General features: G+C 41.0%; 1 protein-coding gene across 2 annotated transcripts; it reads left to right on the top strand.

Annotated features, from left to right (window-relative positions):
• The first annotated feature begins 4,068 nt into the window (after positions 1 to 4,068).
• Positions 4,069 to 14,074, top strand: stx7l (syntaxin 7-like). 2 transcript variants are annotated; one of them, XM_080744068.1, is made up of 10 exons: positions 4,069 to 4,113; positions 5,383 to 5,476; positions 5,791 to 5,860; positions 7,397 to 7,487; positions 8,279 to 8,416; positions 9,059 to 9,105; positions 9,224 to 9,314; positions 9,732 to 9,804; positions 10,035 to 10,117; positions 12,430 to 14,074. In XM_080744068.1, the coding sequence occupies exons 2-10, from the start codon at positions 5,392 to 5,394 to the stop codon at positions 12,526 to 12,528; spliced, it is 777 nt and encodes a 258-aa protein (XP_080600194.1). In that variant the 5' UTR covers positions 4,069 to 4,113; positions 5,383 to 5,391; the 3' UTR covers positions 12,529 to 14,074. The 2 variants fall into 2 exon arrangements, with proteins under 2 accessions (XP_080600194.1, XP_080600195.1); XM_080744069.1 differs by lacking the exon at positions 4,069 to 4,113 and adding an exon at positions 5,047 to 5,135.
• Positions 14,075 to 14,519: the final 445 nt, after the last annotated feature.

The following is a 14,519-nucleotide window of genomic DNA, read 5'->3' as shown; positions in this document are numbered from 1 at the left end:
TAGACTTAAAAATAAAACCAGTTGACGTGACTTGACTTGACTTGATCAGATTACGTGAGGCTCTTATTTTGAAATCCGCCCTACACTGAGAGGAAATGCCTCTGTAGCTACTTGTTGCTGCTGTAAGCTAACTGCGACGATGCATGCTGTTGGATAAACAAAACATCACTTGGATTACTCGCAATAGTTTGGCTAAAGTTCATATTTATGATAGAAAACCATGCTCCTGTGGCTTAAACGATGTACGCCGTTTGGAAGTTTGTTAAACTTTTTGGACCTACGCTGAATTCCAATAGATGAGTGGTGGTGTTATAATATCACGCTGCAAAGGAATGAGACGTCGCTCTGTCTGTAATGTATGGATGGCAGTGTCAAAAGATGAAGTCACTGGAGTTTTACATGTAAACAGCAGGTAGGCTATACTATCTAAATATGTGTTTACAGGGGGCAGCAGTAATTGACAATACGCGTTTGCTTCCTACAATCTATGGTTTGCTTACGTTCTCTGCATTAAAATAAGCAACGGAACACTTGTTATGTTTGCAAATCAGAGATTCGAGGGGATTTATTTGTCACTCACAAAAGTGATCCATACAGATGCTAATGAAATACTTCGGGGTGGTGTTTCATTGGTACCGATTAGCAACGTATCATGAATGATTGGTGTTCATTGTTCATGGCAATAGGCAGAGATTTCTCCATTGCATCGCAGTGTTTCTCTCATAACATTATCCACGTGTGGCATCGGTTCAGTCAGCGACGCGTTATTTGGAATTGCAAATGAGTTCTTGGTGGAGCCAGCGACAATAAGGCTCGGATGTGCTCAGTGCGGTCAAAAAAAAATGGAGGTGGGCTTGGCTGGATGAAAAGGTTGACGGGAAAGCCATTCAGGTCCTGGTGTCAAACGGTGAGAGAACCAGGAGCCTGTTTCTATTTTGTGTGCAACAGAAATCTGTTATATGGCAGCATGGCAGCAACGATAAAAATACAAAGCGGGGGGGGGGGGGGGGGGGGGGGGGGGGAAATACATTTCCGTCTCGGGATTTTGTTTTGCTTTAACCCCTGTGTAACCTGAGACTCTCTCTCTCTCTCTCTCTCTCTCTCTCTCTCTCTCTCTCTCTCTCTCTCTCTCTCTCTCTCTCTCTCTCTCTCTCTCCCCCTGTGCAGCTGACCCCCCCCCCTTCCCTCTTGTAACCTGAGACTCTCTCTCTCTCTCTCTCTCTCTCTTGCTCTCTAGCGAATGAGCGGACGGCATAGGGTTGTGGGCGGTTTTATTCCGTGAGTTCTACCGACATACATCTGATCTAGGACATACATCTGATCTAGCTATGAGTTGAGGTGGATGTGAAGTGGGCGTGAATGGGCTTGGAAGTGGGATGCGGCTCTTAAAGGATTGTAGAATAGGATGGTATAGATATCATTTTCAGTGTTAAATGTCAATGCCATCCTGTGTTTGAACAAATAACTAACGCCTGTGATGAGCTGTCGCCACTGCAGGTCATAACGCCCAGGACACAGGATAACAAAATGCCAAACATACTATCTGGCATTTTGTCCTTCTTACTACTGCCCCCAACACACGAAAACATCTGATATCCATTGTTATGCTTAATTGTCCAATCAGAATGTGACTAATGTATTCTGTAACTCCATATATCGGTGAAGTTATGTTTTGTATAGGCAGAGAACCAACGATGGGTGTACTGTACTTGCTACAATTTGAACTCTGAACTATATTTTCAATACATCTAACAGAAAACGGAATTACGCTGGTGTGGACTCATTTCTTGTGTGCGAGTACTTTATTATGGTCGGGGAAAACTGTTTATCCATATGGAATATTATTTCTATTTCCATCAGTTGTGTTTCTAGCCTTCTTTTGTCGCAACAGTTCACAAATCTTGCTGCCGTGTTCGCACAATTGTTGTATTTCTCCCAGTAGTTATGCAAGTTTTTCATCATTGGTCACTACCATATGTTGGTGAGAGGAGTTGTCCATTTGTTAAAATGACTTGCATGTACATTCACTGGTTGTGTGCTGCTGGGTGGTTGAATTGAATACAAGAAATGTGGGCACTAGGGAAATGTGGGCTGTACAGTGGGCACCATCATTTTGGGAAGACTGGGCTGCTGGGCACAAGGGAAGAGTGGGCACTTTGGGGTCAACTTGAGTGGGCACTAGGAAGAGTGGGCACCACAAAAACTGAACAAAAAATATGTAGCCTACTATATAAATTATTTTAAGCCTGGAACCAAGCCATCCAGGGTATAGCCTACAATGACCATAAAACGTTTGATTCTGTGTCAAAATATTTGAATATTTAATTATATTATATGTATAGCCTTTATATGGAATCCATATAAAATAATCAAGAGGTATGTAAACAAAGTCAGCCTGACAACGGCCAAAATGATTATTTTATCATTATTTTACGTTTTTTGTGGTCATGTTTTTAAAAGAAACACATATGAAGCTTAATTTCTTTTATAAAATATTTTCGAAACAGAATTTTTATTTTAACGTCCGTTTTTCAAGAAAAAGTTGACTAGCTCCTTAAAATGTCTTCAGTGTTCAGTTTAGTGTCCCTTCCCCATAATAACCCAGGTTCACCTCACTACAAAGCTTGTTATGATCATTTTGGCAAGCAAAATCATGTGACGTGGGAGTGACCCAGAACAAAGGAGTACATTGAACAAAGATAGGTCAGATACATAGAGAGAGAGAGAGAGGAGAGAGAGAGAGAGAGAGAGAGAGAGAGAGAAAGCTATATCTAAAGAGCAACATTAGTTTCATTCTGACTGACTGGCTGGCTGGCTGACTGACTGGGCTGTTTTAGTTTATTTGTTTATTTGAAAAGGATGCCATGGTAGGCCTAATCAGCTAATACTCTTGCTGGGGTCCACACAATTATTATTTATTTCTTATAGACAAATGTCAGGATTGGCCTTGGACATCATGTCAGACCTGCAGGAATGGGATGGACTTCCACAAGAAACACCTTCTTAATAAGGACAACAAGGGTTCATATTTTAGATTGTAATAAAAGAAAAGAAAAGATGAGTGTTAAAATGTTTCCATTTACTTCTTTCTATCGTTTCAGCCATTTGATTTTAGCGCTTTTAATTTCAGTGGGTGTGGCATGGCATGCGTACATTTGTCTAAATATGTATTTTTAGACACAATAAGCCGGCAATTTTTGTATTACTATTTACAGTAACACTACTAGCCCCCATAAGTCACATCTGCCCATAAAAGATTGCGGAGCATCTTGATAAAGGGCTATTTTGCGGGGTCCACCCTATGTTTCCCAGGTTCTATGTTCCCCAGGTTCTATGTTCCCCACATCCCCCCAAAAAGGTTCTATGTTCCCCAGGTTCTATGTTCCCCACCCACCCTCCCCACAAAAAGGTTCTATGTTCCCCGCTCAACCAAAAAAAGGATCTATACTGCTTGTTCCCCACCAACCAAAAAAAAGGTTATGTTCCCAACTCAAATGCAGGAAATGGTGGGACATCTGGGCACTAAGAACATGGGGGCAATCCTAATTTAGGTGCCCACATGTCCCTATAGTGCCAAGATGTCTCCACCCCTAAGTGCCCACTCGTCCAAATGCCCACATGTCCCTAGTGCCCAGATGTCCAGGTGCCCACTCACCCAGATGCCCAGTCATAACAAAAATACGGTGCCCAGATGTCCCTAGTGGCCCCTGTCCCACTAGTATTTGTAATTTCTCCCCATTATTGTGTATTTTGAGTTGTTATTAATAATTATAAATATGTTTCCTGCATTTTTGGATGAGTGGGGAACATAGAACCTTTTTTAAGTTGAGAGGGGAACATTTTTTGTGGGGTAAAGTGGGGAACATAGAACCTGTGGAAGTGGGGAACATAGGACCTTTTTTGGGTAAGCGGGGAACATAGAACCTTTTTTGTGGAGGTAAATGGGGAACATAGAACCCATCATAGTATTTCCCTCAGTCCAATTTTTTTTTGCCAGTGTTTGGACGTGACGTTGACGTCGGTCCTGGTCCTTTCCTTCTTCAACAGACTCCTTGCCCAGAACCAGGAAACGTCTACGGTCTCACTGTTGTTGCTGCAGCAGCAGCACGAAAGGTAAATCAAAACTGTGTATCATCATTACAACGTATTCCAAACATTTATATGGTATTTTTGTCAGTTATACAATGGCAGTAATTATAGCGGGCTCCACCGCCATGCTGTCACATATGTTTTGAGAACGTGGAAGCGTTTCTGAACGAACCGATTAGAAGTTCCAAGTTTGGTTGCGAGTTGCGACTTTGATAACGTTATGATGACATCGCACCTGCACCACAATTAACTTATTTCACAACTGGCAACAAACTCTGCATTTAGAGTAGATGAATCCAACATCACAAATGAGTGCTAGGACTTATTCCTCCCAGACTAGCAGGAATAATAAGTACACAGTGTGACCTACCGTACTCTCGTGAGTCCTGTGTCAATAAATAGTTGTGTGATTTCCGCATTGTGTCGCTCTGCTGTTTAAAGGACGTGTGTGTGTGTGTGTGTGTGTGTGTGTGTGTGTGTGTGTGTGTGTGTGTGTGTGTGTGTGTGTGTGTGTCCACGAGCAACAAACCGTTTTATTTACATATAGGTCTTTATACTGTGATCATAGAAGTATACTATCAGATATTTTCATAAATGTCTGGCTTAAATTCTGGAAAATAATGTTTGAATGTTTTTGGATGTATTTAGATTTAACTTGCAGTGAAGTGTGAGAGAAAATGACTTTTATTACTTAATATGTGGATTAAGTAGTTATAGCCAGTATGTCTTATTTGTTTATCAAAGACTATAGTTTAATACATATACTCTGCTTAATAATGCATCATTATATGGCTTACAATAGATTGATAGTATTGTAACCTTCATGACTTGTCCCATGACACTTCATGTCTTGCTGTCATATCTTGCTGCTTTTATCTTTCATATTTACCAAGGAACAGTTTTCATAAGTAATCACTAAAGCATAAACCATTTAAGAATAATTGTTCTGTATTACAGTGAATCCTCTGAACATTGAAACCTGATTTATACTTATATATACACGACAGCATCACTTGCTGAAAATAGCAGATCTACAAACCAATTTGGTGAGCGACACAGCATATGACAGAGTATAAATGAATCATGAAACTTTGTTGAAGTGTGTGTGTGTGTGTGTGTGTGTGTGTGTGTGTGTGTGTGTGTGTGTGTGTGTGTGTGTGTGTGTGTGTGTGTGTGAGAGAGAGAGAGATCTTCATCAAGGTCTGTCATGGACTGTACAGAAGAATAATTCTAACAACAAGTAGCCAATATAGCGAAGGTCACTGTGTTGTTGGACACTTCTCCACTCTCTAGGCTTCCACCATGTCCTACCAGGCTGGAACTCCAGAGGAGCCCAGCGCTCTGGCTCAGAACATCAGCTCCAACATCCAGAAAATCACACTTCTGAGTAATATATGCGCGCACACACACACACACACACACACACACACACACACACACACACACACACACACACACACACACATACCTGTGCATAGTACTACGGTATGTTTTATTTGTCTATCATTTAGTGTTGTACATACTGTATGACTTGAGGAAAAAAGGGACACCAAGTTAAACAAGCCTAAAAGCTTTCTTGTGGTCTTTTATATAATTTCATTGTATAATCTTGACTGTGTGCCAGTGTGTGGTACTCAATCGAATCCATGACAGATATCTGTAGAAACATTCCATATCATTTATATATACCTATCTCACCAGCGTCGGAGCTACAGAGGGGAGTGTCTCAGCTGGGAACAGAGCAGGACTCCAGCCAACTAAGACAGACACTGTGAGTTACCACCCCTCATCATCCTCTCTATTCAGCCTGTCTGTTAGAGCACTGGTTCTCCCCGGCTCCCAAACTAGTGAAAATAGACGATCTACAAGCTCACAACACATCGCTATTATTATTATTGCGACCGTAGGTCGTATTTACGGTGTCAGGCATAATCGCCTTTAACATTTTCGCCAGGTCTTTTCGCGGGGCACTTTTGCCGTGGAGGAGAGTGTTTTCACCTAACCTATCTGGCCGTTTCACCGCCGTTGAAGAGCCATTTCGCCCACGCTGTCCACATGGTTCCATATTACCCCTTTGTCATTTACATATTATTTTGACTGTGACAGTGGTGTCCAGTGGCGTCAGTTCAGAAAAAGCTAAGGTATGGCAACATGTTGCCATACCTTATCCACAGGGGGGTCCGCTCACTATCCCGACTATCCGCTGTTCCGACGCGTCGGCAGGTTAGTTACTTAGCGTAAGGCAGGTTAGTTATTTAGCGTAAGGCAGGTTAGTTATTTAGCGTAAGGCAGGTTAGTTACTTAGCGTAAGGCAGGTTAGTTACTTAGCGTCGGCAGGTTAGTTACTGAGGTAAAGTTTTCTGAGGTTAGGTTTAGGGTTGGGGGTAGAGTTAGGGTTAGTTTTATGTTGCCATACTTTGCTTTTTTTTAACTGACGCCACTGGCAGTCTGAGCTGCCCAGTCTGTGCTCTCTGCATGCAGAGAGAAATAACATTGTGCTTTAGGAGGACCGGACTGTGGACTTTTTGCCCTGTGCAAAGCCCTAAATGATTCCAATAGTTTTAACTTCTAATCTGTAGCCTATTAATGTGATTTCTATGGAGTGGCATTGCATAGGATAGCCGTCACCGTTGTTTGACAGGTAACACCACTGGCAAGCAAACATGGACAGTCTGAGGGTAGGCAAAATGGCTCTTTAACAGCGGTGAATCGACCAGACAGGCCTGGTGAAAAGGCCTGTCACTACACAGCATGTCTACACTCATGTCATCAACATGGATCAGGAAGATTTTGGAAAAACTAATTTTTGCCCTATTTGTGGAGATAAGCCACCTACGGTCGCTTATCTCCCGATTAGGGAGTCTTACTGGTTATATATATATTTTTTTTTTTTTAAACAAAGAAACAAGAAAAGAAATTCTATTTAGTGACCCATACAAATCTGTCCATGACCCACAAATGGGTCCCAGTGTGTTTTGGCATGTCCTTATAGTGGAAAATGATAAAAAAAAATAGCCTAGGCCTAGGGGCTCTGTTTTTGTTAACAATAAAATATCTACATTAACTTCACAGGTTCTGAGAACGTTAAGGTTATTGAAGGTTACCAAATACCAATAGAAAGAGCTAGAATACCCGGCCTAAATCACAATGCAAATTTTTTTGGGGGGGCTTTGAATATCTTCAATTCAAAAAGGTAGAGACAGCAGGTAAAAGGGCTGTGAATATCTTCCAGGTATCAACCTGTCTGTTTAATAACATCTTATATGCAATCCTGGTTGTGATTCTCTGTGATGATTGTGGTTTCCAGACAACAGAAACAGCAGCAGGGCAACCAGCTCGCCAAGGAGACAGACCGACTCATGAAGGTGTTCAGCGGATTGCCTGTTGGCCCTGATCAGGTACCATAACACTTCTAGTGGCAGAACCCTAAGCCAGGGAAACTGATAACTAGTCATGATGGTCAGTCAGTTCCCTTCCTGTTTACCATCTAAGTTTCGTGTGTCCCATGATTCCTTGCGTAAATTGGGCTTCACTTCCTGTTCCTCTTAGCTGTTTCATTCTGACTGGTTGCTGTTGCTGCTGTGAGCCTGTGACACCTGAATCTCTGAATGGTGATTACTTGGTGATTTGAATCAGCCGTGCGCAATGAAGTTATTATAGAAGGAAGGGAAACATGTGACGCCAGGGATGCGCCATGACCAGCCATCACGCTCACCACGGGTGCCAAAACTCGCACCGGAAGTGTGATTAAATACATGGCAGTGAATGAAGCTCAAGAAACACTATTTATGAACGACTGAGACCTTTGTCATATAATCGGTTCAGGAATATAAAGGAAGACATATCACAAATTGTTTTCTAATCGCTTTCTTTTTGATGTGCACGGTACATAAATTTATTGAGAATCTAAACAGCGGCAGATATCGTTTCTGTCTTGGAGGTATTGCGAGATTTGAAACTAATTGGGGTTATGCCATTTTGCAGCCCTGGTGTCCCTATTTTGGGCATGTCATTAAATGTGTGTGTGTGTGTGTGTGTGTGTGTGTGTGTGTGTGTGTGTGTGTGTGTGTGTGTGTGTGTGTGTGTGTGTGTGTGTGTGTGTGTGTGTGTGTGTGTGTGTGTGTGTGTGTGTGTGTGTGTGTGTGTGTGTGTGTGTGTGTGTGTGTGTGTGTGTGTGTGTGTGTGTTAGCGGCAGAGAAAGATCCAGAAAGAGCGTCTGTTGAATGAGTTCTCCAGTGCCCTGAACACCCTGCAGAGAACCCAGCGCCAGGCAGCCGACAAAGAAAGAGAGTTTGTTGCCCGAGTCCGAGCCAGCTCCAGGGTATCGGTAAGTAGACGGTCATATTGAACCGTACACTGAACAATCTGGATTGTTACACAACTCTAACTTAACTCTGAGAGAGTGTAGTGTACTGTCCCTTCCATGTCCTCTGTCAGTGAGCCATTGGAGACCTTTTCTTCCAAAAATCAACAGTTTTCATTTAAATTAAATTGTTATATTGCAATACAACTCGTTAGCATTGAGATTTCGATTTTTCTTGTTAGACTTGTTACATTTTAATATATATTGTATTACCTTATTGGTCTTATTATTACCTCAGATCATGGGTACAACCCAGGGATGTATTAAAGGTACGTGTACAGTACCACTAGGTGGAGTAAAAGGGAAGTCAATTATACAACATTTGATGTCTGACACATTCCTACTGTATATTGTAATATTTATAGAAACAAATGGGGTCAGTTCTCTCTCTATCTGCTCTCAGTATAAACTGGCCAGCTGGCCCCTATTGACAAGAACATGTGCAAGTGCAAACTAAAGAAACTCACAAATGGCTGTAGTGTATTGTAGAGGGAACAAGTGAGAAAAAATATGTTCCATTGAACACAAACTTGTTTTCAAATTAGAAAAGAAAATGTTATTAGAATTTTAGAATTGTTGAACTGACAGGAATCTTTTAAACAACAGACAGACCAGCCTGAAGATCCCTTTGGAAATGCTTCTTTTCTACAAAGGTTTGTATCATCCTTTACATTTTTACAACTGTTCTGCTATGCAACCTCAAAAGTATTATGGCATGTAAACTCCAGTATAGTCTTAACGTTGGTTACAGCTACAGTTTTGTACTTATAGTGAATCACAGATCCAGGCTCAGGGTGAAGCCATCACAGAAGAGGACCTGATGCTGATCCAGGAGAGAGAGTCTTCCATTAGACAGCTAGAGGTGAAGAAAATACCACTCACATTAGACAACTGAAGCAGTGCATCTAAAAGCTGCACATATGAAGATTTGATGCTGCTGACCAACTTGGGTCCCCTCCTTCTTTCCCTCCACACCAAATCGCTTCACCAGAAATAGTCTTATCTGCTTCTTTTTGCCTATTATGATATTCCCAGATGGTTCATGTGGTTAAAGGACAGAACTCTTCACTAGAACATCAGCTTCAGGGTGCCATGCTGGGTCAACCAGTTTAAGTTATTCTCACTCAAGACGTGTTCCATACTGTATGACATTCTGTCTCTGCCACCCTCTCTGCTGTCTGTCTTTACTCTCCGGTCATGCAATGTGGTACACATTGAAAATTGAAAATAATCTTCTGAAAAACAAAAAAATCATCAAGCTTTGTGTTTCTCTATTCAGTCTGACATCACGGATATCAACGACATCTTCAAAGACCTGGGCATGATGATCCACGAGCAGGGAGATGTTATTGGTAAATACTAATAGTGGAAATACCACACATTGGTTAAAATTCTCAGTGTACATTTAGCTGTGTGTGTAAAAGAAAGGGTACACACATTTTTACACACTCACAGTTAAACTTGCAGTGACGATTTAACTGCATAATATACATTACTGCTACCACCTACGTGTACATGGCTGTATGTACTGTACCATAACATAACATGTACTGTATGTGGTTGACTTCCCTGTGCCATGCAGACAGTATAGAAGCTAATGTGGAGACTGCTGAAATTAAGGTGCAAGGTGCTACTCAGCAACTGGCACAGGCTGAAAGCTACCAGGTAAGAAATATCACATAAAGTTTTGCAAGAGACAAAGAGGAGGGTGAAATACACTGAAGCAGGAAGAGAGAGGGGACAGGGGAGAGGACTGGGAAGCTTGTAAATGTTTAAAAAGGATGTTTAAGTCTCCCCATGGAGACTTAAATTCATGGAGATTTTGTTTTTTGTTTTTGTTGCATACCTAAGCCAATAATTTGATGACCATCAGTGGTTCCCTATGGAGACACAAAGCGTCTTCTTTGTTCCCTATGGAGATAAAAATAGTCTCAAATTATGGGCTTAATACGACAAAAAATATCCATGAATTCAAGTCTGCATGGGGTGAGTAATCGATCGAAAAAGAAACATTTTGGGGATGAACTATCCCCTTGAATGTACACTATCCTGGAGTTAGTGCACGCACATCCGTGGTCCAGGTGCAAGACAAGCAAAAGTATAATTAAAAAAGAATAGTCTGCACACTGCTGATAAAGCTCCGCTGTATTTTATTGCATAGTCAACGTTTCGATCTATTCAGATCTTCATCAGATCTTCCTGTATATGTCTACTGTATGAGGATACTTACTGTTAGAGGCTCTTAGCCAATTATTAGTCAACATGCCATGGTTATTTAAGGATTAAGACGATAAAGAAGTTAAACGGAGGGGGGGGTAATATGCTGATACTATGGAAGGTGATATGGGCTGTGCTGTTCCCACCCAATCTGAGGCAAACCGCCCAGGGAAAGAAGGATAGAAATATCCCACTCTCACTCCGATGTTTTTTTATTGTCGGGCTGTTGTGTGTTTTGTAGCTGCTTGCAGTGGCCCTAAAGGTCATCTTACATCTAACAACTTTGTAAAGATTTCTCAATCGTAATAAAATCGGGGCTATTTGCGGCGCGCTCCCGTGACTCAGTCGTTACTCAATCGTTAAATGTGAGGTAGTGGTCCGACTCGATTTTTACCCCAACTTGAGAGCCAGATTCTGTTACGAGAATATCAAACTGGTTTAATATTTTCACAAATCGGGGCTGAGTCTGAATGAATACAATGACGTAGCCTAGCCTACAACCAAAACAGAACAAGCCAAAAGCCAAGCCATTCATTCCCCAAAAGACGCTGCCTGAGCTGCCAGCCTGGTCGTTGTTGGTGCGGCTACTACAACAGCCCTTTATTAGTTATTTCTCCGCGTTTCCATTATTCCAAACATTCAACGTTGATAATAGTTGAATGATAGGATCGATCTGCGCCGGCTGAGAGGAGAAAACTAGAGAGGAGAGGCACAGAGCGGCAGGGCTGAGGGAGGAAGGCGGAGCTCGGTGTGTGTGTGCAGACTGTGCACGGCATGTGCAGTGAAAAAGTAATCAAGTAAAAGTATCAATACTGCAATACTCTGATGCGACGCGCTGTGACTGAGCTTGTAGATCGGCTATTTTCATTTATGGTTAGCCTAATGCTTTATAATAATATTATAATTTATTTAGGAACACAAGGCTATATAATAAGGCATATTTCAGCAAATAAAAGGGAATCTTGAACCAGTCTTTACAAAATCTTTAGAGGCATACACATCTAACAACTGAAATCTTTGAAAAATCATCCTACAGTCTTTGGGGAGTCTTTTTCAAATCTTATAGTGTGAGGGGTAGTCTTTAAGAAATCTTTTCCAAATCTGTCCACAATCTTACCAAAGTTGTTAGGTGTAAGGCTAGCTTTATGGTATTTCCAAATTCCAGTGGCAGAAAGTTACTAAGTAAATGTATTCAATTACAGTAGTTAAGTAACATTTTGAGGTCTCTGAGGTAAATATTATACTTTGTACTACAATTATTTAATACAATTAATTAATACAATTATTTGACACAAATTGACATCTTTCGTTACAAACTACTTGACAGATTTAGATTATTATGAATACAAAACACCCTTCAACCACTGGCAAAGTTCTGGCTGAATCCTAATGCTATTATGGCTTCACTTAATAATTAAAGGAGTAGTTCACCCCCCAAATGACTTTTTTTTTCTATTGATTAGTCACGCCATGGAGACTAGAGTTCAATAATATTTTTAGTTTTTTGTCGCATTCCTAAGACAAAAATGTGATAACAATAAATTTACCCCCATTCATTCCAGATGGGGACCCATTTCGAAACGGGTCCCCATCTGGAATCAATGGGGGTAAATTTACTCGAATCAAATTTTTGTCTTAGGAATGTGACAAAAAACAAAAAATATTATTGAACGCTACTCTCCATGGCATGAGTAATCAATAGAAAAAAAGTCATTTGGGGGGTGAACTACTCCTTTAATTTATGTTGTTGTTTGTCACAGAAAAGTTCCCGCAAGAAGATCTGCATACTGGTGATAGTACTGGCTGTGGTTGGTGTAGTTGTAGGACTCATCATCTGGGGGGCCACCAAGAGCTCTTGAAGACCTCCTCCATCCTCTTCCTCCTCCTCCCCTCACCATCTGAGGAGCCATCACAACATTATTAGCATGATTCATTCTTCTCAGAAATGATTTGTACAAAAAAGGATCTATTAATGGACTTGTGCACCCAGAGCAATGTCTGACAAATGTATTATACATTTTATTTCATACTGTACTCCTCAGGTGTAGAACTACAGTATGTACAGTACTAAGCGATAAACACTCAATGTCTTGCTATGAAACCAAAGTGGATGCTTAAAGCTGCAGTCCGTAACCTTCGTGTCCCCCTACCTGGGAATCGAACCCGGGTCCCCTGCTGCTGCTGAGCTAATACAGAAAGCCTATTTGGACAGAGGATGTATTCAGTTTTGAGCTTTATGGATGCAGAAGTGGTCCTACCCCAACACAGAATAATACAGTACATTTATCAGTAGAAAGCAGGTAGACAATTACAACCCCCACAGTTGTTATTTATATTGTAATAACATACTCGACCATACCGATTAGTCAACATAATTGTGTTCACACAATGTTTTTTAAGGATTGCAGCTTTAACTCTAGTTTTAATTAATAGATTTTTATTTTTTATGTTTTACAGAGCTTCAAATCAGATATAGACATGCTGCTTGTAAGCTGAAAGGAAAGCATGTGGATTTTTTATTCTGCACTTTGATTGTCTTGGATCATACAGTAGATGGTGTTGGTGACCTTGTGGTGTTCAGCTCAATGCCAGCCATGTTGGCTCCACAAACACATGGTTGTACTCGGTCGTTGCCAGGTAACTCTTGATCCTTTGTCAGCTGGTATTGGAATATGTGTAGTTTCACCATGGTGAGGTTATGAACGGTATTGTTACATAATTTACAGCCAACTTCCTAAATCTAAATGAAACCGCAATATAATATAACATTCCATCTCTTCAAAATGTGATTGAGGTAATAGTTAGCAGTAGGTTTTGAAAATGACAAGAGGAGAGAAGTCCTACTCTAAAGTGCCTTTTATATTGAAGTTGTGATTTTTTATGTTTGATTTATACTTGGTTGTGTGCCATGTCCGTGCACTGAAAATATAACATCTACAAGCTCACAACATCTACAAGCTTCAGCGCGCAACACTGGCACGCAACCAAGTGTAAATCAGGCTTTACACTCCTATGATCAAATGGACTGCTATGTATCATATTATGTAAATACTGCAGACCAAGGTCAAATCTTGTTTTTAATGGTTTTGCTTCAGCCCGTGTATAGTAGTGGTTGCGAACTGTAGTTAGATTGGGTCTTGGGTCACCTTGGGTCTTGGGTCACCTTGAACACTACACTGAATGTTGATGCAATTAATGGCAGAAGAGTAGTTAATATTATGTAATGTCACCTAAATAAATCAAAATGTTATGTGTAGTACTGGGGTGTAACTCACAAATTTGACTTGATTTATTTGCCACTATTATTTGACCCACGGCTAAAATGCTGATTGTGATTTCATATTTTGTAAATTAATATTTGTTGCTGCCTAATATGTTCTTAATAAACAAATTAGTTGACATGAACCTGAAGTGAGAGGACCTGATTGCACTTAATTCAAATCATCTGACTTCTTTCCCCCAATAATTTAATGAGATAACTGCCGTCTAAACTCACATTGTTTAATGTAATCAATTCTAATTCTTGCCCAGTGGCACACTAACACACCCACAGCTCTGTTGCTTACATTAGTGTCCCAAGATTGGCCTTAAAATGTTAGTAGCCTTAACTCACAAAACTCCCTGGCCCCCTCTTCGAGAACTGAGCAAATACTATTTGGGGCATGCCATTCATTTATTTTACCCAATGTAGCGAAAACAGCCAATCTACAGGCTCACAACACGTTGAGCTCAAAGAGCCCAAAGCCGGGGCGCCCGCTGACCTACTGGTTCAGGCGCGTACAACTTAGGCATTGCCACATAGGCATGGATGCCTGCCGGCGTTGCTGGTTTGATTCCCGATCCAGACAAC

Source organism: Nannobrachium achirus (assembly GCF_963921795.1).
Source record: "Nannobrachium achirus genome assembly, chromosome: 16".
Lineage (NCBI taxonomy): Eukaryota > Metazoa > Chordata > Actinopteri > Myctophiformes > Myctophidae > Nannobrachium > Nannobrachium achirus.
The sequence above is the reverse complement of the archived record's forward strand: the minus strand, read 5'-3'. Positions and strand labels throughout refer to the sequence as shown.